General features: G+C 46.8%; 2 protein-coding genes and 1 long non-coding RNA gene across 3 annotated transcripts in view; 1 reads left to right on the forward strand and 2 right to left on the reverse strand.

The window, feature by feature from the left end:
- LOC135815196 (uncharacterized) overlaps window positions 1–1,587 on the forward strand; it is a 47,771-nt gene extending 46,184 nt beyond the window's left edge. The window contains exon 18 of the mRNA XM_065328461.1: window positions 251–1,587. Coding sequence (XP_065184533.1) covers window positions 251–368 — 118 coding nt within the window. The 3' untranslated portion in view covers window positions 369–1,587. The remainder of the gene's footprint in view (window positions 1–250) is intronic.
- Window positions 1,588–3,109: 1,522 nt separating this feature from the next.
- LOC135818137 (E3 ubiquitin-protein ligase TRIM71-like) lies at window positions 3,110–4,609 on the reverse strand. The gene has a single exon (XM_065331509.1). The coding sequence runs from the start codon at window positions 4,607–4,609 to the stop codon at window positions 3,110–3,112; it is 1,500 nt and encodes a 499-aa protein (XP_065187581.1).
- A 7,940-nt stretch (window positions 4,610–12,549) lies between these two features.
- On the reverse strand, window positions 12,550–13,922 carry LOC135806881 (uncharacterized). Its single transcript, XR_010551327.1, has 2 exons — window positions 13,589–13,922; window positions 12,550–13,460 (listed from the first exon to the last, which is right to left on the reverse strand). It is a non-coding gene; the product is annotated as an uncharacterized LOC135806881 (long non-coding RNA).
- Window positions 13,923–14,035: the final 113 nt, after the last annotated feature.

Raw genomic sequence — 14,035 nt, forward strand, 5'->3', positions numbered from 1 at the left:
TTATGTACCCTTGGTGGAGTATATACCAGACGTATAGATAGTGCAGCGCTAGTGCCATGTGAAGGGTGAGAAGGTGCTACATAAGCTGTGCAGGTGAGGAGATGCAGCGAGCCTCCCGCAACCAGAGGTCTCGGAGTCGAGGTACACCAGCAGCACGTACTCCGGACGGACAAGGAGAGAGAGAGGAGAGGCGACACCGATAACTTATAACTGATCCTTGCATGATCTTTCTCTTTTTTTGTCTATACAGCTCCACCAAGAATGTCCTGTTCAGCTTGCGAGGCTCGCCGAATCGGCTCTTGTTCATCGAGTGTACCGACCAGTTGCGGACGTGCCAGGACCTGGGTGTGTCTGCAACATCGCCGTAGTCGTCGTCGTCAGGTCCTGGCTGGCTATTGCACAGTACCCAGCCTTAGAGACACACAGCAGGATCGGATAAGGACGCAAGGCATGTACCAACACCTCTCTCCCTCTCCCTCAGTTTAGAAACCCAGCTTGAGTCCAATTCACTCGAGTGTGGCACCCCCCCCCCCCCCCCAACATGCCAATCGCACGCAGCATGTGTCTTGAAACGCTCCATCGGCGAATGTGCAGTATTTGAATGGCACGCCCGTTGTCCGCTTCACCTGCGTATACCTCGACAGGCCCACTGGCAGCAGTCTTAGCGTGTTTTTACACAAAATTATGATGGCATCACAATAATAATGTGACAGCGGTGCAAGCCATCAATGATGTAGCGGTTGAGGTGGCGGTCCTTGCGGGTCTCACAGTCAAACAATGATGACGTCACCAATCACACACATTCATTGAAATGATATGTTTGTTCACAATACATTTATTCAGGATGTCATACTTTGAAAATGCATTTTGTTCATGATGTCATCCAGTGGAAAGACATTTTGTCCATGGTGTCATCCCTTCCAGAGACACAACCGGCATTGTATAGATGATGTCATCCATTGCTGACACTCCCCCGCAGCAGACGCATAGATCTGCTCTGATATTTCAGTCCATCACATTAATATATTCACTCCCACAACAGCATAAATATAATTGATAATACAGTCGTGTTTATACTTTTACTTTATACTCCATGCTGTAGCGACAGGCAGAAACCCTTCAGATCATCATTACCACGAACTTGCGGATGACAAAGACAGCATATTTTCACTACAAGTCTGCATTTACTTCAGCTGCTGTCAAATTCGATATTATCTGCTGCATTTACAAATATCTTTTATCCAAAGCGGCAATACCTATTTTATGTATATGTACTGCAAATAATTGATCTCAGGAGCTGATAGAGTGAGACAGCCTGGAGGGTCTTCAATTGCTATGTATTTATCTCTCTAACTTCGTACCACTGATGATATTTGGCCATGTTAACAGTAACTTCTAGCAGCATCCCACTGATCTTTTCCTTGTTCATTATATCATTGATGCCTTCCGCTTCAAACCAGCAACTACATACGGTATTACCCATGCACATGTCACTGTGTGCTCTCAAATGCCTCTTCAATGATCCAGACAGCTCAGATGCGACCAACTCTCCATGGGTACCGCCAGCCCTGGTGGTCTTTCCCAGCAATGACGGGTCCGGGGATAGTTTAGCTTCAAGCTGGCTTATCCAAGTCCCTTCCCACAGTCGAGCAGATTGCAAAAGTCTAGCTCTCTGTGCTCCTGCACACTGTCACATGTATATATGTGCCTAGTATGGTATTATAATTATGTCAAACCAACAACATGCGCCTACAATAATTGTAGTAGTAACAGTCAGCACCAAGAGTAGGGTTATGTCAAACTAACAACATGTGCCTAGTACTAGTACCAAGGTAACAGTTAGCACCAAGAGTAGGGTTATGTACCCTTGGTAGTACGCTCCTCTTGGTAGTGCCAAGAACATTATGTCCTGCACTCAGATGCAGTTTTTGAAGGGTCAGTAGCAGTACAGATTGCTGCGGTGTGCTCCTGCATGTTGATTGCCTTCCATCACTACATGTAAACAAATAGTTGTAACCTGCATGCGCTCTACTCTGATACTGGCACTTTTAAGACTTCGAAACCAAACTACCAATACATGTAGGCCAGGAAGTCGCACAGACTCTCTGGTCAGCTCATTTTGAAATCGGTGATGGCGGAGGCACCTTCGCCAGAGGTTGGCGAAGTCAGAACCGTTTCAGCCGAGAGACTACGAGATTCTGTAGGGAAGCTACGGAGTGAAGGTACTCGTGTTTCGCCGTTTTCCGCCCGAGTGGTTTTATTTTATTTTATTTTTAACAATGGTTTGATCAGTTCCCCTGGCTTCACCGGCACGCGTTGGCAGCAAGAAATTGTTTTGGTACACTTGCGTGTGTCCAGGCAGAATCTGATCTCTTCTGGAAAATGCGGACTCGGCATTTAAGTTCTGCCCTGCTTCAAAATGACCTCACTGAGATCAATCAACGAGCAATGGAATCAATTCATTTGGAGAGCAATGCTTAAAATGCAATGGCAGACCAGCGAGGACTCAGGTAGTACTTCTAGACGATAGAAACATACAAGTAGCAGAACAGGTATGAAGATTGGCTTCATCACAGAGGGCGCAGAAATTGCTGGGAAGTTGTAAGTCAGCAAATGAGGAGCCATTTTCAATGCACAACGGTTGGTGACTGGGTGTGGTGTTTGATGATTGGTTTTCGTTTTTTTTTTTTTCAATCAGCAGACTTTTTCAAACTTAGAAGTTGCGACTTTGGTGGTATTAGTGATGAAGTTGGTTGTTTAGCGGACTTTTGTTTCGAAAAAACTATTGGCCAATTGTCACTCAATTGATACTTGATCACCGACATAGCCGAGTGTCACCATCCAGTACAGGTTACCTGTGACTTTCGGGATGGTTTCTGTGGCGCCCGTTCTCTCATGTCTGCCAGTGAGAGTGTGACGATCATGATCAACGGTGAGATGAATGACGTCACCAATTTCCCACTCTTGACCAAGGGCTCTTCCGGTGAAGTCGCCATCAGCACCACAGCCATACCAACCAAAACACTGTGGCTTGTCCTGGTGCCAACCTTCCAGGTTTGGAGGACTGGATGAACAGGCAGAGAGAAAGATGGCACCACGTTCGGTCATGTCAATCCTCATCTGAAGTGTCAGAAGGGAGCCATGGCCAGTTTTCGTTACTGGTACGTCTTAATGAGTGACCATCATTGGTGGCAGTGGTTGTCACCCTTAGTTGCTGGGGACTGCCTTGCAAATGCCTGTATCCAATCATAGCTGATACACTGTAGCAACCAGCTTGCAGGCGATCACATCCAATCTCCACACGTCCAGGTAACGATTTGCAGCGAGTACGCACAGCCGGAAATTCATCATCCTTGTTAAGATTGCTTACGGCAATCTCCAGTCCGATGTTGTCGAGTTGATCCTGACTCACACTGCCTGCAGGAGTATTGGTAGCACTGGCAGTGGCAGCATTAGCAGTGTGTGATGGTGTCATCGCAACACTGAGTATAACATCATCACGAGTCGTGGCTTTGTCTGGACACTCCAGTACAGCATGATCAGCTATATCCAGTACAGCACCAGACTTGCCAATGTCATTCAGTAGTTGTGTGAGGTCAGTGCTGGCAAACACAAGCCCACTGGACACACATGGAACGTTATCTTCTTCAGCCATTCGTATCGTTTTCTTCAATGACTCGTCCACCCATGTCCATATACGGAGCAGGTCAACATCGTCAGTGCATGACTTCACAATATTCGCTGCACTCTTCTCTTGCAATACACACTCCTGAAGTCGGTTTTGTTGTTCCTCCAATGACAGCATCTTCTTAGATCGCATATCATCCAGCCCTGCAAGGAGTTCGTTCTCACGCTTCACAACTGCCTCAGTTAACAGCTTCGAGAACTCGGTGACTTTCGCTGATGCCTGCTCTGTTTGGTCATTGAGGTTGCGAATGTTTGCTTGAACACGGTTCAGTGCTTGGGATATGACATCAGCACATGGCGATGTACTGCTGCCAAGCTTATCTGCTAGCATATCCCGAGTTTTTTGACCAGCAGTGGCAATGTCCAGGACTTGATGATCTTTTCTGTGCGAATGCGTCTGCTTGCACTTCGGGCACAGCAGCTGGTCACACTGTACGCAGAATCCAACGACAAACTCACTTGTATGCAGTACACACCTGTGCTGTGAAGCAAATTTGCTGGTCGATCCCGGTAGTGCGGAAGACGAGGCACGCTCCCCTCGGCATAATGGCTTGACGGTATGTCCCTTGGTGGCTTTGAACAATGGATGGCCAGCAGCATGAACATCGCACATTTTCACCTGGCAATTCTCACATCCGCTGCTGGCGATTGTATCATCTCCACACTCTTCACACATGGGTTTCCCCTGCGTCTCCTCTCCTGCGACACAATCTCCACGGTCCAGAACACTTGGGAGCGATCGCAATGACTCGACGCTCAGAGTCACAGTCAGCGGAGTGGTTGCCAAACATTTCGGACATTTGATTGAACCGTCAAAGGAAATACTGTTTTGCACACAGGGTACGCACAACGTGTGCAGGCAGGAGACAAATTTTAGAGCTGTGCTCGACGAGCCACAACCATTGCACTGGAGAGAAGACATTGCTATTGATTCCTACAAAGAATAATTATACCATCGACATCGTATTGACCACAGGCACATGTACATACATAATGCTTCTGTAGTCGTTAGAATATGCGATCGCACCCGGTGCCTGCGCAAGCGCACTTCGAGGCTAACCAAAATTTAATAAGAAAATAAAGGTTGAGGGCACTCTTGAGTCTTGATCTTGTCTTCTAGTCCTATCCTGCTTGTTGGCATAGCAGGCCAGCAACCCTTTGCCTTTGCTCTTTGCGCCCCGGCCGGGCCCCTTTGACAGTTTGAGGGTTTTTTCCTTTCTTCTTTTGAGCAGCGTGATATGCACGTGTGCCAATGTCGCAATGATATGATGTCTATCGCCCGCTTAGCGCCTGTCACCCGGTTGTCGGTTGTGACAGGCGTTCAAATACAAGCGCTCAACCCCAAACAAGCAAAATAATAATTATTGACTATTGCCAGGCCTGGCAATGATTTTCGCGTTCCGGCTTGCGAAAACGATTGCGAACGTTCACGCGAAATTTGTTTTGCATGATTTTCGCTCCAAGCAAATTTCATGTGCACTCGCGCTTGTTTGAGAACTTGGTCTTCCTTCGGTTATTTGTTTGTTGTTGCGAGTGGCTGCACCCTGAGTCACTGCATGAGACGAGAGCTCTTTGACTACGTTGTCCATGGCCGGAGACCCACATAAGGGGCAGTCCGTAAATGCATGTATTTACTCACAAGTAGGGACGTTGAGTAGAGCCCACACGCTCTCTTCCATTAACACTGCAATAGTTCAACTCATTTCACAATAATCATTCCAACGTTTCGGCAAATTGCCTGATTGAGACTGCGAGATAGCGCCTTCACAGCAGTATCAGTCCTCGCTCGAGAAGGCGACAGAGCTAGCAGGAAATTGAGGGAGGCTGTATTATTATTGTTACACAGCTTCGCGTAATGGAGATACGGTAGATAAAATACTAAGTAAAAACATACCATATCCTGTTCCGCCTCTGTGTTTCTTCAGCAAGATGGCAAAAGCACACACGCACTAACAATCTAACAAGATGAAAGAAAGCAGATGACATGAAGCTAGTCGCAGACTGCTGCAGGCCTTCGTCCTAGTTAGTCATTCGGATTCCATAAACTCCTCCGGGCCAACATTAACAATAAGTGAATTACAGCAATGACCACCCAGCGTTAGTTACACTAACGCTGGGTGGTCATTGCTGTAATTTGTATCGCCACTTACTTATTAAGATACTAGATACTCTAGATACTAGATACTCGGTACTCTAGATACTAGATACTCTAACAATTTTATCAAACATTTATGATAATTACCACATCAAATGCTGCGGAGACCTATCCAGAATCGGCAATATGCTGGCCCTGGCCTGGAGATCTGCAACTATAATCAGCTTCTACTTTGCAACACTAACGGATTAGTCCCCTTTGTCGATTGATGAATCAATCGGTAGATTCGGCTCTGTTTTTCTTTCCTTTCTTTCTTGTTTTGAATTGTACGTTGAACTCATTGGATTTCTTTGTATTCTGTATCTCGTTATCGTTATATTTCCCTCTAGCCCTCTCGCTTAGGATGAGCTTTCTTTTTTATGGCAGCTTAAGGAGGTTCGCGACGGTTAGCGCCATGTTGGATTTCCGAATTTTTTTCTGAAAAATAATGCCTTTCGGAGTGGAAAAATGGGACGCGATCATGCACAGAAAATAGTTTGACCATGACTTCGCAGCGCGTGCTCGAGTCGAGACAAGTTTTGAGGAAGAAGCTCAGCCACTAGTGGACTTGCGGATTTGTTTTGACATTGGCGGTTTTTGGATAGCTCGGTTCTCCTGCCAACGTGTCGTGGAGATGAAGACGCGGGAGAGTAATCCGTCACCCACGACGCGGCTTCTCATTCTGCGTACTGGACGATGCAAGAAGCCGAGGAGGGGGACGCTTCGCAAACTCAAACGATCGATCGAGTTCCTGAAAAACGGAAAGGGCGATCTCCATCATCAACGCCACTGGATTCGACTCCCGCGAAGAGGTCGTTCAGTGCCCCTCTTCACGGTCGACGAATCGTTCATCTCAGGTATCTGGCTGTGGGATTGTCTGCGTGCCAGAATCCTGGATGTGGCAAACCTCTGGCGCTCATTGATTGCTTTGAAGAGAAGAGGTACGACCTGGGCAGCGTACTTGTCATTCCGTGTCAGCAGTGTGGGATGGAGAATTTTATAGATACAGATAGCCCTGTAACTGCTCAACACCCTGGCCCCCGTACTTCCACAAGCAACACCAAAGCTGCTTTGGGTAAGTGCGTTTTTCAATCTCATAAGATTTATTCATGATATTTGCGAGTCAGTGCCACCCTATGGCTATGGAAATGTATGAGCACACTGTATGCGCGGCGGCTGCGAGCGTGTGTGTGTTTGCATAGACCTGCATGTGTGTGCATGTGTACACCATACGCATGTATGAACATGCACATGCATATGCGCTCATGTGGACGTGCCCTCGCACACATACTATACACACGTGCATGACCGCTCCCAGGGCATGTTGGTGTGACATGTGTATGCGGGCATCTCCACTCATTCACATGAGTGTGCACATGCATGTGGGTGGGTACGCACACGTGCGTGAATGTATGTGTGTGTGTGTACGTGCGCGTGTGTTCTATTGCGTGTGAGAGCATGCATGTGTGTGTGTGTGCGTGTGTGTGTGTATGTGTGTGTCGATGGTGTGCATTTTTGTGATTGGTGAACACTCTGATCCCTAAACCGCGATACCGGAGCTCCCAAGCTATAGCCTCAGATTGATTTATAGTTCATCGTTGGGAATGAGTTCGCTGCTCATGATGCTGTTGCGGATGTTGCGGCCCTAGCTAAAATTGTCGAAGCTCGCCCTGATGCCAGTATCCTGTAGCACTCTGTCACTTTTGCATCAGCATGTTCGGCGATGGAGTTTGCAGAACATCAGCAAAAGCGGCTGGCCACCCTTCAACCGTTGGTCCAAGCAACGTGCTTCTCTAAATCAGTTGCAGTGCGGGCAGCTGCCAGTGGGTTGGTGATGAAGCACTTTGTCTTGTCCTACAAACGAAGTGGTGAGCCAGCCATTTCCAGACTGATGAAGGAGCAAGTCGGAGGTAAGAAGCGGGTGACAGTCTCAAGGAAGATTATATTAGCGGTGGCTGAACACCTAGCGAAGAACCAGCACCAACCCAACTGTAAGGAACGCCCTGTGGCACAGTGGTTCACTTGTTTGTGCGCACCGTAAAATACCATCATTTTTGCCAGTGTGGGGACACATTCTAGCTCGCATAGTTGAAGAACAAGAGGACTCAATGTTGTCTGATTCGTTCCAACATGTCAGCTTTCATTGTAGTTTGATATGGGGCAGTGCTAAGCGCTATCATAGCTACATGTACATGTATCACAACCAAGTGCCAACAGGAGAGTAATCATGGAGAAAAGTACCTATCGATAATGCGTGCACCCAGGGCTTTCCGGCAAATTTACTAGTTCAGCTATTCCATCCTTGTATTGTTCTGAACGTCGAGGGCTCTAGTGAGTTTATGCAACACCTAACAGCCAAAAATCCAATAAGTTATGACCAAAGCAGCAGCAGAGAAGTACAAGCAATATAGATACGTTAATTTACCAATTTTAGGCAAATTTTGACAGTTTTTTGGATTTTTCTCCAGAATATGCACGGTGACCCCTATTTTCGCCGCGGTAAACCTGTTCCAACCCACTTATAGAACGTGTTTGAAGTATCCACATATGGGGCAAACTCAAAAATAAGCTGCAAAAAATATTCAAAGTTTCATTTTTTGCGTCTTTTTGTTCTTCTCCAGGAAATGACGGCCTGGATCCCATCGTCAACCAAAGTGTACATTTTTCGGTGTTGATATCATCTTAGTCAATACCTCGAACAGTCTGTAAAATTTTATGTCATATGTTCTGTCCTAACTGATGTTATGGACGATTTCTCATCAATTTTGGGATTTTGTGTTATTTTGTGTCATCAAGGAAAATTGTGTTTTTGGCAAGACCTATTCAGGCAATTGAAAAACTGATGTTACTAAGCGAAAATATAAGGCTGTACCTATTCAAACCTGATGTCAGATTGGGCTGATGTTGAAATTAAATTTTTGGGCCTAACTGTCCCGAACCCCCTTAAGCGAAGGCTATATACCTGCTTTATGCAGGTTGATGCCAACGCGAACAAGCAAAATAATAATAATAATAATACTTACTTATTGTCTGATTATCATGACATTCGGCGCTGAATAATGTGTTTTTTTGCTTTGTTTTTGTTTTTACCTGTTGTTGTTGTTGTTGTTGTTGTTGTTGTTGTTGTTGTTGTTGTTGTTGTTTTTGTTTTCTTTATTTGAATTCGCTTAAACCAAACGGACAGAACTGCCCAGTGACAAGGGAGCGAATGATGAGCGTCACAATCACTAGGCGCGGCAGAAGTCGAAGCAAGAAAGCAATCAACGCCAGAGATGTTTTTGTCCACCAAAAACAGAGAGAGAGAAAGAAGAGAGGAAGAGAGAGAGAGAGAGAGAGAGAGAGAGAGAAGAGAGAGAGAGAGAGAGAGAGAGAGAGAGAGAGAGAGAGAGAGAGAGAGAGAGAGAGAGAGAGAGAGAAGAGAGAGAGAGAGAGAGAGAGAGAGAGAGAGAGAGAGAGAGAGAGAGAGAGAGAGAGAGAGAGAGAGAGAGAGAGAGAGAGAGAGAGAGAGAGAGAGAGAGAGAGAGAGAGAGAGAGAGAGAGAGAGAGAGAGAGAGAGAGAGAGAGAGAGAGAGAGAGAGAGAGAGAGAGAGAGAGAGAGAGAGAGAGAGAGAGAGAGAGAGAGAGAGAGAGAGAGAGAGAGAGAGAGAGAGAGAGAGAGAGAGAGAGAGAGAGAGAGAGAGAGAGAGAGAGAGAGAGAGAGAGAGAGAGAGAGAGAGAGAGAGAGAGAGAGAGAGAGAGAGAGAGAGAGAGAGAGAGAGAGAGAGAGAGAGAGAGAGCTATCCTCACAGAGTATGCACGCACGCAACCTCAGGCAGCATATAGTGCCTTCACCAGAGGCCTTCAGCACAAGTGGACCTTCATCTGTCGAACACTAGCTGGGGCGGCTGAACAGCTGGGACCCCTGGAACGTCAAATCACCACAGAGCTGATCCCAGTGCTGACTGGCCAACACATCGACCAAGAGTACCGCAGCCTCATTGGGTTTCCTTGTCGCCATGGTGGTCTTGGTCTGGCGGATCCTACATCTCTCTCCAGTCAGTACTCGGCTTCTCGGCACATCACTACCGCGCTAGTCCATCAAATGAACGCTCAGGCTGGTATCCTGGGAGAGACATTGGCTGAGGTCAGGGACCGCAAAGGTGAGGTACGGCGTGAGCAGCGAAGGTCGGTGTCCCACCGTGCCATGGAGCTCGCAAATGATGCATCTCCCCCAGTCAAGCTCAAGCGTGCCATGGAGCTTGGCAGCGAGAAAGGAGCCTCAAGCTGGCTTACATGCCGCCCACTAGCACGTCATGGCTTTACCCTGTCCAAGGCCCAGTTTCGTGATGGGCTGGCGCTTCGCTATGGGTGGCACCCGGACCGACTGCCATCAACCTGCTCGTGTGGTGCAACGTTCACTGTTGCACATGCTCTCTCCTGCGCTACGGACGGCTTCATCTTCATGCGGCACAATGGGGTGAGGGATCTCACTGCGCAGCTGCTCGGTCGTGTGGCGCATGACGTCAACGTGGAGCCAACCCTCCAGCCCTTGACCGGGGAGAACTTGCGCTATCGCACAGCTGTGCGGGATGACCCGGGTCGGCTGGATGTTGTCGCGAGCGGTATCTATGGCGGCCGGTTTGAACGGAGCTACCTGGACGTCCGGGTCTTCAACCCGCACGCTCCATCAAATCGCTCATCATCTGGGGCATCCTGCTACAAGCGACACGAACGTGAGAAGCGCCGGGCCTACGGAGAAAGGGTTCAGCACGTTGAGCGGGCAGGCTTCATCCCTGTGGTTTTCTCGGCACATGGTGGCATGGGCAATTCACCTATTTCTCTTTACAAGCGCATTGCCTCCATGTTGTCCGAGAAGACTCGTGAAGCCTACTCCTCTGTCATGGCCTGGATTCGTGCCCGGCTGAGCTTCGCCCTCCTGCGTGCAAGTGTTGCCTGTCTTCGGGGTGCCCGCCGACCGATCCACTGCCACCGCCTTGTCTCGCGGCTTCTGCACTGGCGGTTGCCGAGGCTAGGATTGTGGTCTGATCCGGCTCAGGAGCGGTATTGTGTGGGAACTGAACTATTATTATCGATTTCACTGTACTACTTCAAAAGTTTTTCTCTTTTGCGTTTACTTTATACCAGGCGTGGGCCATCCCCATGTACATAGCTGCCATCATTTTTCTTTGTCTCAATAAAATTAAGGTGGCTCCTACCCAGGGAGTCGTCAAATACCTGGTATTTGACGACTCCCTGCTCCTACCCCTCGGGTCCAAATTTTTTTTTGTTTGAAACGTGGCTACAAACGATTGTACTTTGTTCCGTTGGATATCTAGTGTACGGAGACAAATTTTTATCAAGTTCTACTGGCCGGTTTCACTCGGGGGAGGGGCCAAACATAGCATACTCACAATTGCCAATTTAGGCCAAAAAATACCGGAAAACCACTTTTTTGGCCGTAGCACTGGTAGTTACCGCCTTTTTCTTGATGTCCAACATCAGGACAGTAGTATACTTGCTAAATATCAGCATAAGCTGTAGAAGTGGGTAGAATTCTGCTAGAAGGTGACCTTTTTTTCTCTTTTCGGAATCATCCCATTTCAGCGCACACGTCCCACATATTAGCCCCGCCCACAGGTATTTGACACTGGACTTGCCCTGTATTCGATGGTTATGCTATCATAACCTAATAATGGTACTGTGTAGCAAGTTTGAGTAGGTTCTACCGAAGGTAACTCGTGAAATAAAACTTTAAAGTTTCAAGTGATGCCATATTTCAAGAATCAGCACATTGCACTGGGACATTATCCAACGCCTTAGAACCCCTGACTCCACCATATGACAGATACGTGTCTTACAATAATTGATTGCAACATCTTCCGAACACAGTAGTAGAGCTTTGGATCAAGTTTTAGCAGTTTCCACCCAAGCTAACTACCAAAATAGAACTTTGAAGTCGCCCACATACTAAATGCCATAGCTGAGCATGTGCATTGAGTGTATGGTCTAAAGGTTTTCACAACTAGCTCCAATGCGGCAGATACGTGTCTTACATTACTTGATTCCAACATCTTCAGAACATAGTAGTAGAGCTTCGGATCAAGTAGTTTAGACAGTTTCTACCGAAGCTAACTACCAAAATAGAACTTTGAAGTCGCCCACATACTAAATGCCATACATGTAGCTGAGCATGTGTATTGAGTGTACATGTATGCTCTAGTGTTTTTCACAACTTTCTCCAACATGAAGCCGATAGTGATGTGGAATTTGTTCACTGCTTTGTCCAAAACATAATGCTGAAGCAATGCACATTGGGCACTTTCTACTGGTAATGTAATTATTATAATATTAAACAGTGTTTGCTGCCAACATAGCAAGAAATACTTCTATACTAAATGCGTATTCCACGGGGTACGGTCCAATGGCTTTTCACTTTACATCTAGCCACTGTTCTTCGTGCATTACTTGAATGCTTAGTCTCCGTGGTAATGAAGCTAAGAGCCACACTGGAGAAGTTTCTACTGAAGCTAACTATCAAAAATATAAAATTTCCAAGATGCTACTATTACATCAAGTAGCTGTGTGCAATGCCACTCTGTTGAACACAGTAAGCAAAATCGAGTCACTAAAACCCTATTTGCCAGATACAAGCTGTTGAGACTGATAGCAGCTGTATGATCTGATATGGATGGCGGTTCCACGCTGACCAGCACATGTACACGCGCACAGGCAGAAGAACACACAAGTAATACATCTAACGTTACTTCGAAGTACACTGTGTACATCATGTAAATACAAGCGTACATGTATATACAAGCATCACTCCTGTCCTCCACAACCGGCAGTCCTAGGCCACTCCAGCTGGTCAGAGTGCAATAATTTCTGCAGCAGGCTTGACTTAGAAAGCTAATCACAACTGCCATGGCTGCAACATGAGTATTGCCAGCGCTTTTACAGTGCTACTTGTATTATATTATTGTCAATCCATTGTGGTGCATGGCACTCGTTTTCAACAACCGAGTTTATGTCATTAGTTGCATATCCAACGCCAGCAGAAAAAAGGGGGTGGGGGCAAATTACCACGGTTCAACACTAGTCATATTGAACGGCGTTATGCCATGCCAGGCGCGCACACAAAAAGCCCGCGCGAGCGCGCATGCATGTACACACCCGGGTGACACACATTCATGCGACTTTACATAGCCTGCACTGTCGTTCTATGTCATAGGAGTGAGTGCACGTGCACACACATATATATGTACATGTAGATTGCCTAATTTTGCATACGTAATAAAATTTATACACACATGTGCGTGCACATAAAGATAAACTCAACGGCATACGCATGAGAGTGTGCCGGTAGGGCCACATGCCAATTATCGGATTAGTCTGTGAAAGTTGCACGGCACGACAAACCTTCGGACAGTCTAAAGATATGACACAATGAATGTGGAATACCATCCAGTGTGTAAGACCATTTCAGCGTTTGTGATTTTCGGAGCGTCCCTGTTGATATTTGATGTCCTCACTTGGTTGATGACACAGTCACAAATTTTCAAATTCACCTCCAATGCCATCCAATCTGCGTTCCGCGATACATGTACAGTGAACGGTGTTGAGGAAAGCCATGCAGCAATAAAACAGTCGAGACTCCCAAGCGCTAAGCAGAGGATACAATTCAACAGCGTATTGAAGTACGACTCTGATTGTTCTAAACAATTTTCAAGACACAATTACAAAATTTGAAGTGCGTCTTGAAACGTGTTTGAAGTGCTTCGATGTATTTACCTTCGATCTCCCTGAATCGATCCATCCACAGCTACCTGGCGAATTTGCCAGTCAGTGCGGGAGATGATCGAGCAAGTTATAATATTTGAAGGCCGCGAGATGTCAGTGGCACTGGCAGGAAATCTACACAAGCGTGTTCTGAAATAATTTTCTAATACTCAGGCATGATTCAAGAGCGGACTCTGATTTCTCCCTTCTTATGGTACGAGCACCAGTCGACATTGCATTCTTGGAAAATCTTCTGCGAGTGCTGCCTTCCCCTTTCATAGAAAGAACGAGTGAAGAGGGACACTAGCAGCAGGTTCTAGCTAGGTCGCCAGAAAAGCGAGAAGCCGTTTCCTACAACGATTGATCGCACAAAAAAAACAAAAAAACAACACACTGCACCAGGGAGTCGTCAAATACCGGTATTTGACGACTCCCTGCACTGCACCGGTATGAGTCTCT

The sequence above is a fragment of the Sycon ciliatum genome, chromosome 1 (genome assembly GCF_964019385.1).
Source record: "Sycon ciliatum chromosome 1, ocSycCili1.1, whole genome shotgun sequence".
NCBI classification, from domain to species: domain Eukaryota; kingdom Metazoa; phylum Porifera; class Calcarea; order Leucosolenida; family Sycettidae; genus Sycon; species Sycon ciliatum.

Coding starts and splice junctions, on each gene's coding strand:
- LOC135818137 (XM_065331509.1), bottom strand. CDS start 4,609: ATGTCTTCTCTCCAGTGCAATGGTTGTGGCTCGTCGAGCACAGCTCTA.